Raw genomic sequence first — 8,248 nt, forward strand, 5'->3', positions numbered from 1 at the left:
CTACAGGCTTTCCCTGGACTCTGCCCCAACTAGAGTGCTTCTGCTTCTCTCTGCCTTCTTCCTGGGCATGTGTCTGTCCTGTCCCCTTCTGACCTACAGCCTTGCTGTGTCCCTTTGATTTCTTTCTCCTTGGCCTGTTGTCCCCTGATGAAGCTCCTCTCAACAAAGCTGGCGATAATGTGCTGTGTTTGCTGCCACCATTCACTTGCACGGTTGCTTCCTGCATCCATAGCGGCACCTACTGCAGTCTGTGCTGTGCTGAGCTCAGCTGTGCTCCCGACTCGGCTGCTCTCCACAAGCATAACTGTAGCAGGGTGAATAGTAGTGCACAAGTCCTTTGTTGTCCCTCTTTGATGATGCCTCAATAGAGTTGCACTGCCTATGAATGGGGGCGTTTCTGTGGGGAGAGCATCTCATTGGCCTTGTTTGCTTCACCCCAGTAACAGCTTTAAACTCGGAAGAAGAGAAGGATCCTCCCACCTACGAGGAAGCCTTCCCTGCGCTCCCTGAAAAAGCACCATGTTTGGAAGCTGCCCGGGAACCTGCTGGGCCCTGGAGCAAAATCCGGCCAATAAAGGCTTCTGTCATCACTCAGGTTGGTGGGAGTGGGTGTCTTATCTCCCTCCTTTTCATCCCTCCAAAAAGTAGGTGAAGCGAAGCTTTCCCTGGAGTATGAAATCCCTTAGTGTGCCAGAGTAACTGCCTCTTTGCTGTCCTTTGCCCTGGGGCACAAGGAAGACTGCGGCTGAATGCTAGGACGGCTCTGGAGGGGGAGGGATGTGTTGAAAACTGCCCAGACAAAGCTCTGCATCCCTGTTGCACAGACAGCTGGAACAGGCCTGAAGGGAGGATTGCAGAGGGAGGCACTGACAATCAAAAGCACACTGACACCTTGCTGTGCCCTGCTTGTGTCTGTCCCGTGGCTGAGCAGGTGTTCCATGTGCCACTGGAGGAGAGGAAATACAAGGACATGGATCAGTTGGGAGAAAGCAAGCAGGCCAAGATCTGCCTTGACATCATGCAGAAGACGGGAGCTCACCTGGAGCTGTCTCTCGCAAAGGACCAGGGCCTTTCGATCGTGGTCTCTGGCAAGCCGGAAGCAGTCACGAAGGCTCGGAAGCAGATTGTCGCTCGACTGCAGACTCAGGTGAGGGCATCTAACTGTTTCTGCCTTCATCTTTGCTCTTCCCCAAGACTCGCAAATGCTTTGAGACCCTTGGGCCCATGTGCTTGTAAGCCAAAGAGGTGTGTTGTTACATGACTAATTCAGCTTTGCCATACGTTTTCAAAGCACCCAATTGGCAATTTGGAATAGGAATGAGGCTTAAAATAGGGTTCCAAGGTAATTACAGGCCGTGGTGTTGCATGAAGCGTGGAGTCTGCGATCTCTGGAACATTTGAGTTGCAACCAGTGACTTTGTGCTGAGGTGCTGGTGCTGGAGGGGGTGCAGGAGCCTCACACACAAAGCTAGTAGTGTGTGAGAACGGGACTGTGCTTTTCCTGAAGCCCTTCAGAGAAGAACGTGGAAGGCTGGGAGAAAGAAAAGTAGAGAAAAGGAAGTCCTGCCAAAAGCCAAAAGCTTCGGGTCAGGGTTCTGCCTTGTGTAGCTCAAGGCACACTGGTAAGGAGCCACAACCCTGTTGTTTCGGTTGCTTCAGTCCTCTCGGTTTTGATCTCTTACCTTAAGGTTCTTGAGCTCATAGTCAAGGTGGTAGCTCTTGTTAGGATGTATCGCAGCCAGGTGTTGCAGTGTGTTTTAAAGTATAATGCCAAAGGTAGGTAATGCGATGTTAATACCATGTCTGCTTAGTGCTGTTCAGCCCCTGTGTCATACCCTGCCAGAGGAAAGAGAAAGGAACAAAACCCTACATCCACAATGTGCATCTGAAAAATCAGTTCAGGTCGTGCCGCCACAGATCCGTGAACCACTGTTCCCAAATATACCTCCTACTGCCCTGGCCCCAGGTCTGGAAGGTGTGTCTGTATTCCAGCTTCTCTTACGCTTGGCTGGCTTCAGGACAGGAACACAGAGCTGAAAAGTCACACCGAGTGATCTTTTCTTCATCTTTCATTTTTCCATTATAGCTTGAATGTTCATTGTCTGATTGCTGTTAGTGGTTACCTAATCACAGGGACCAGGAGCACGATAGCAGTCATCAGCTACCAGACCTGTACAAACTCAGTGAGAAGGGAAGAAGTCAGGAAGCCCTTGTATAGACCAGCCCTTTAATGGTAGATTGAGAAGGACCCCTTTTGCATGTGGGGCCTTCTAGAAGCAGTCCCAGGAGCAGCACGTGCTACACTTGAAGACACCTTAGCACTTAAGTAGCGGTGAGCATCTGCTAGCTGCCTGCCTCCTGCAGTAGGTTTCTGGTGTTGAATTTCTCTTTCCTAGGAGTCATACTGTATGTCTTGTTCTCTGTAGCCTTGGCAGCAGGTGTCAGAGTTCAGATAAACTCCAGCTGTGCGCTGTCATCTCAGTTGTTGTCTGGTGTCTTACACTGGAGGAGAGGCACCTCCTCGTCTGTGTCGGAAGGCCTTTGCTAATTCAGAGTACCGCTCCTGTGCAAACAGAAGGGTTTTGAGGGAAAGGTGGGGTCTATACTCCTGGCACGGAGGCGCTGTAGATCAACTGGTACAGTGTCAGCCCTCAGACAGAGTGTGCTGGGAAGGCGTTGTGTTTGCTCTGAGGAGCAGTACCACTGAGCAGCGTCTACCTTGCTTTCCCTGGCTCTGTTCCTGTGGATCTGCCAGTGAAGGCAAGGCTTTTCACAGATGCTTGGTTCTTCTGCTGCAGGCTTCGGCAACAGTTGCCATCCCCAAGGAGCACCACCGTTTTGTCATTGGAAAGAAGGGTGAGAAGCTGCAGGACCTGAAGCTCAAAACTGCAACCAAAATGCAGGTCCCCCGCCCAGATGACCCCAGCAACCAGATCAAGATCAGCGGCACTAAAGAAGGGATTGAGAAGGCCCGGCACGAGATCCTGCTTATCTCCGCTGAGCAGGTACCTCAGTACTGTGATCTCTCTCATGGCATTGGCTGCTCAGCCATTTTGCTTCCCCGTGGTGTAGTCGGAGTTTGCAGCCACCGTGGCTACAGTCAGTGGCTAACGTTAGCCTGAACGGAGACGTATGCTGTGCCACTCGCTGGCTGTGTGAGCACCGCTGCCAGGTCCTGAAACTTCTTGTGCTGCGTTTTGTCCATCTCTGAAGCCAAAACAAGCATTTGAGAGTTGAAGCGACGCGTCTTAGGTGCCAGCTGAGATAAGGCAGGAGATCACAGGGGTGAATATCGTAAACAAGGAGCAGCAGCAGCAACCGTATTTGTAGATTGAAAGAGGTGGAGATCTACAAGCCCGCCAACTGAGAAGGTTGCTTGGGCCAGAGTGTCAGGCAGGACACCCCTGGGAACTTAGCTGTGCCTGGCAGAGACTGTAATATAGAGGGCAGTTCCCACCAAGGTCTGTTGTGGGCTCTTCCAGGATAAGCGTGCCGTGGAGCGGCTGGACGTGGAGAAAGTGTACCACCCTTTCATTGCTGGCCCTTACAACAAGCTGGTGAGGGAGCTCATGCAGGACACAGGGACGCGCATCAACATTCCTCCACCCAGTGTCAACAAGACCGAGATAGTCTTCACCGGAGAAAAGGAGCAACTAGCCCAGGCTGTGGCTCGAGTTAAGAAGATCTATGAGGAGAAGGTACGCATGGTCCATAAAGCTTCCCACCTTCCCCTGGCACCTGCTCCTAGGCACTCTTCCCTTCTTGTTCTACTTTTGTGCATCCCTCCGTTGCATCTGGCTCAGCAGCCCTTGCAGTACATGACCCCGAATCCTACCGTTTCCTCACTCGGCAGAGTGGGAGCCGGGCTGATACTATCCGGGACGTGACAGATTACTCGCTTTTCTGTACCGTGGGACTTAGCAGGCCACCAAGAGCTCCCCTGGCTCTTGTTCACACCGGGGCTACTAAGGAAGGAAAGAAGTGTGAAGTCTACAGTGGTGGCCAGCTGACAGTATCAAAGTTGCTACCTAAGTAGAAGTTGCTGAAGAGCGAATGTCACTCCAGTTTATTTCCCACAGCCAACGCTGCTGTGAATATCCTTGTTGTGGGTTGCTGGGCTGTTTTTCCTCGTGGTTAGGTCTGTATTTGTACCGGTCTGGATTTCAACAATCGGCTTATAGCCTGCACAGTGTTGCATCACAGCACTGCCTGGGAGACGGCTGGGAGTTGAACCCTGCTGTCCAACGGGGGGACGGGGGGGACGACAACGACAACGACATGCCTGTGTGTGCGTGTGGTCTCTTCCATGCCGTGTCCCAGGGAGCTTGACACAGCATGCTAGTTTTGTACTTCCCCTGTGAATTTTTGAGCACAAGGCTTTCTGTAGGCAGGGGCCCAAGGGGTGCTAGGGTACTGCCGAGCCACTGTGCTCAGCTTGGCTTTGCTCTTTGCTGGGTGCAGAGTCTGACTGCATCTTGTGCCTCTTCCTGTCGCTCTTGTCCTTCCCCGCCCCCTTGTGATTGACGCCTCAGTGTCTCTGCCCCTACAGAAAAAGAAGACTACTACTATTGCAGTGGAGGTGAAAAAGTCTCAGCACAAGTATGTCATCGGCCCCAAGGGGAATTCCCTGCAGGAGATCTTGGAGAAGACTGGAGTCTCTGTCGAGATCCCACCCATTGACAGTAGCTCGGAGACGGTGATACTGCGAGGCGAGCCTGAAAAACTGGGGCAAGCATTGACTGAAGTCTTTGCAAAGGTACTGACAAGATGGGCTAGGCCTCCTTTGAAGGTCCCATGAAGATACATTTGTGAGCACTGACGGCTGTAGCGGGGGTGCTCTCTCTTGGGCCATTAGAGGTGCAGCTTAGAAGTCAATACCGGAGGTGCAGCATGGGAATTGGAACTGAATTGTTGGGAAGGCCTCTTCCAGTTTGTCCATCAAACAGCTTCTCTGTTTTTCTGTCTCTCAGGCCAACAGTTTTACCGTCTCCTCGGTCTCTGCCCCCTCTTGGCTTCATCGTTTCATTATTGGAAAGAAAGGACAGAACCTGGCCAAAATAACTCAGCAGATGCCAAAGGTATGGATGAGCTGGTTAGCTTAGCACCCCCGGCGTAGAAAAAGGTTTAGTCCAGATCACTTGTCACGGGAGAGAGAGGTGTATTCTAGCGTGGGTAAACCCAGGGGGAAATGACACAGATCTTTGCTGTTCAAGGGAACCCTCTCTTTTACTGCTGCAAACACTGCTCATCCTATGTTATTGTCATGGGTTGAGCCCTTCCAAGGAAGCTTTATGTGGTGCTGTTTTGAGAACTGATGTAGCAGGATACCTGGAAATGCTGAGTGCAGCAAGGCTTCTCCCTGGTGAGTTAGACGGTATCTAGATAAAGGCTAGATGAGTAAACTTCTCCAAAGCCCTTGCAGAAACCGGGACAGCACCAGAGCCTTGGGCTCTAGGCACTGCCATATGGCCGACATCGTTAAGTTACTGACTTGGGAAATTGTGGGGATTTTGTTTGGGCTTTTTGGGAAGAGGCGCATCTCTTAGTGGCAGGGATCGATGGTCTAGGCCTGACCAAGAGCATTGGCCTGGCTTGGATCTTGGCAAATTCTTAAGAGATTCATTGTCTTTCACCTCAAGGTTCGCATCAAATTCACTGGAGGAGAGGATAACATCACTTTGGAAGGGCCTACAGAAGATGTGCATGTGGCTCAGGAACAGATTGAAGCCATGGTCAAGGAACTGATGAGCTGGAGTTACTAGTTCCAGTAAGAAACTGGGGGAAGAAGGTGCAACAGAGCAGAGGGGCCCCTGCTTAGGGCCCTGCTTAGGGCCAGAAAAAATTAGAACTTGGTTTTTGGCAATTGTTCATTGAAACACGTACTTTGTGTGCTAACGCAAACTGTCAGCATTCCTAGAGTTGTATGTAACATGCTGCCTGTGTGGCTGAGGGCTGCCCGGCAAGTGTGATGTGTGTGAGAGACACAGTTCAACTGTGAAGTGAGTGGGGGGTCCCGATCTGCGTTTCCGTGTTCCCCGCGAGGGGGCCGGCCAGAGACGGACGAAGCGATTGAAAAGTCGACGTATGAAGTGGTGGAATGCACTATTAGAACGGGGAACTGTGGACCAAACACCAGAACGAATATCATTTGGGAAAAGCACGAACGCGGGGCTCCAGGTCAGTAAAGGGGAGTCAGAGGCCTTGGGAATACAGCCTATTAAACCCTGTTCCACAGGCAGTAACGTAACATTTGAGAACCGAACGGCAAGTCAGGAAGATCCTTTCTTGCTGTGGCAGGCTGCTTGTGTAAGGCTTTTATTGTCTGCTCAGGATGCTGGAGTAAATGAAGAGAACCAGTCCTTTGGGCGGGAGTGCTGAGGCAAGGCACTTTGTGAAGCGTTCTCCAAAGCAAGGGCAACCAAGTCACGCCTCGTCCTGGCTTTGTGGCTTTAGCAGTGCTTCCTGGCTCTTATTGTTGCAGGTGCTGTTTTCCTGCCTGAAGCCCTGGGGCTCCTGGGTAGCCGCCACCCCCCCAGCCCGCAGCTGCTGTCCTCAATAAAATGATCTTTCCTCTCTTCTGACTACGTCTGCCATGTGATAATTGGGGACTGGGCAGATATTGTTTGGTGGTGCGTCCTAGGGGAGGACTTTGGGATCATCCCTTGGCCCAGACTCCTTGCCAGTGGGCATCACGGCTGAGCTTTATGACTCACAGCACAGTCACACAGGGAGGTGGGGGCCGGATGGCACCTCTGGAGGTGTCACTGTCCCCTCAGCTCCTGCTCGGATTCTGGCTAAGACACAGCCTGTGCTCAGGCTCGATGGATGCTCCACTGGGGAGCAGCGCCATTAGCTCAGAGCCGGGACAACACGCAGGCAGACACGGTGCCGCCGCTGACCATCACCTGCAGCTCGCTGTCCCCTGCGGCCGTCATCCCTGCACACTGACTGATGGGCAGTTTCTCCAGATGCCCACGCTCAGGGCAACGGTATAAAGCAAACTGCCACGCTGGCCACTACAAATACGTCGGCTCGCCCAAAAAGCTTCTCCAGCAGCTCCAACAGCAGCCGGATTGCTGAGGCTTTTGTGCGTCCAAGTGTGATACGGGAGACGCCCGCACCCTGATGGAGGACGAAGGATGAGCACTCTCACCATCAACCAGCTAACTGTTGCTCATAGGCTGCTGTGGTTCAAGCGGGGCCGCCAGCTGTGCAACACACAGCTGCTCGCTCCCTCCCTCCCTCCCCAGGGGGATGGCAGGGAGAACTGGGAGGCTCAAAGGGAGAAAACTCGTAGGCTGAGGCCAAGGCTTTGATGTGTGCAGGGGAACGTGCTGGTGCAGTTTGTGATTGAAAACTGCGGGGACATCTTTGGGGAGGAGGTGGCCGGCCCCTCCCCTCCATCAGCCGAGGAGGTGCCAGCACCTGTGGACAGGTGCACAGGTATGAGGAGGGGCTGAGGGTTTTCAAAATCTGGGGCTTCTGGTCCAATTCCTTATTGTGCTGCTGGTGGATTTTGGTTTAGGTGTTGTCCACTTCCACGAGGTCACTTTGCTGCACGTGCTTTTGTGTTCCATGGGTGCGTTTGGAAGATCAAAGGAGCCGTGCAGGTGAAGCAAACGCAGAGCCCCAGGCAAAAGACTTCTTGCACACAGCACCCTCTCTGTTCATCCTCTACAGAGAAGCAGGGGCAGGTATGGTGGTGAAATCAGAAATAGTAGAGGGATGTCAGGCCAAGAAACACTGACACGTTTCTCATGTATGACAGTAGTTTCTGATAGGTCCAAGCAGCTGCTGTGCCTCCTCCTGTCATTAGATCTCTTGTCTGTTTGACTTTTCCCACCCTCTAATGATAGAGAAGAAAAACCAGAAAGGTTGTTTCTCAGATGCATTGGGAATGTGCTTAATCAATCTAAATACCTACAAGAAGTCAAATACAAAATCGCAGATTTAAAAATAAAAGGCTCACGCCCCAGAATGGGATAATGCTGCCCAAGGGATAACGGCAGAACCGTGTCCCAGGAAGGCAGAAGCAAGCCCAGCAGAACGAAGCTGGCAAGGGTCTGTCCTACCCTCCAAGGCCCCTCCAGTTTGTGGTGCCCCAGCCCGCAAGAAGGGGCAGCCCATCATCCCAATTCATCAGAGCTCCTGAAGCCTATCTTGCGACCGTGCAAATGTGGATAATGCAAAGCAACCAAAGGGATCTTATTTGAGGAGCTAAGGTAGCAATTTGGAAAACGGTAGCTTA

General features: G+C 52.2%; 1 protein-coding gene across 1 annotated transcript; it reads left to right on the forward strand.

Annotated features, from left to right (window-relative positions):
* Window positions 1-2,769: 2,769 nt before the first annotated feature.
* LOC308057285 (vigilin-like) lies at window positions 2,770-5,778 on the forward strand. Its single transcript, XM_080411430.1, has 3 exons — window positions 2,770-3,005; window positions 3,483-3,698; window positions 4,550-5,778. The coding sequence occupies exons 1-3, from the start codon at window positions 2,898-2,900 to the stop codon at window positions 4,796-4,798; spliced, it is 573 nt and encodes a 190-aa protein (XP_080267556.1). The 5' UTR covers window positions 2,770-2,897; the 3' UTR covers window positions 4,799-5,778.
* Window positions 5,779-8,248: the final 2,470 nt, after the last annotated feature.

Source organism: Falco punctatus (assembly GCF_963210335.1).
Source record: "Falco punctatus genome assembly, contig: scaffold_150, whole genome shotgun sequence".
NCBI classification, from domain to species: domain Eukaryota; kingdom Metazoa; phylum Chordata; class Aves; order Falconiformes; family Falconidae; genus Falco; species Falco punctatus.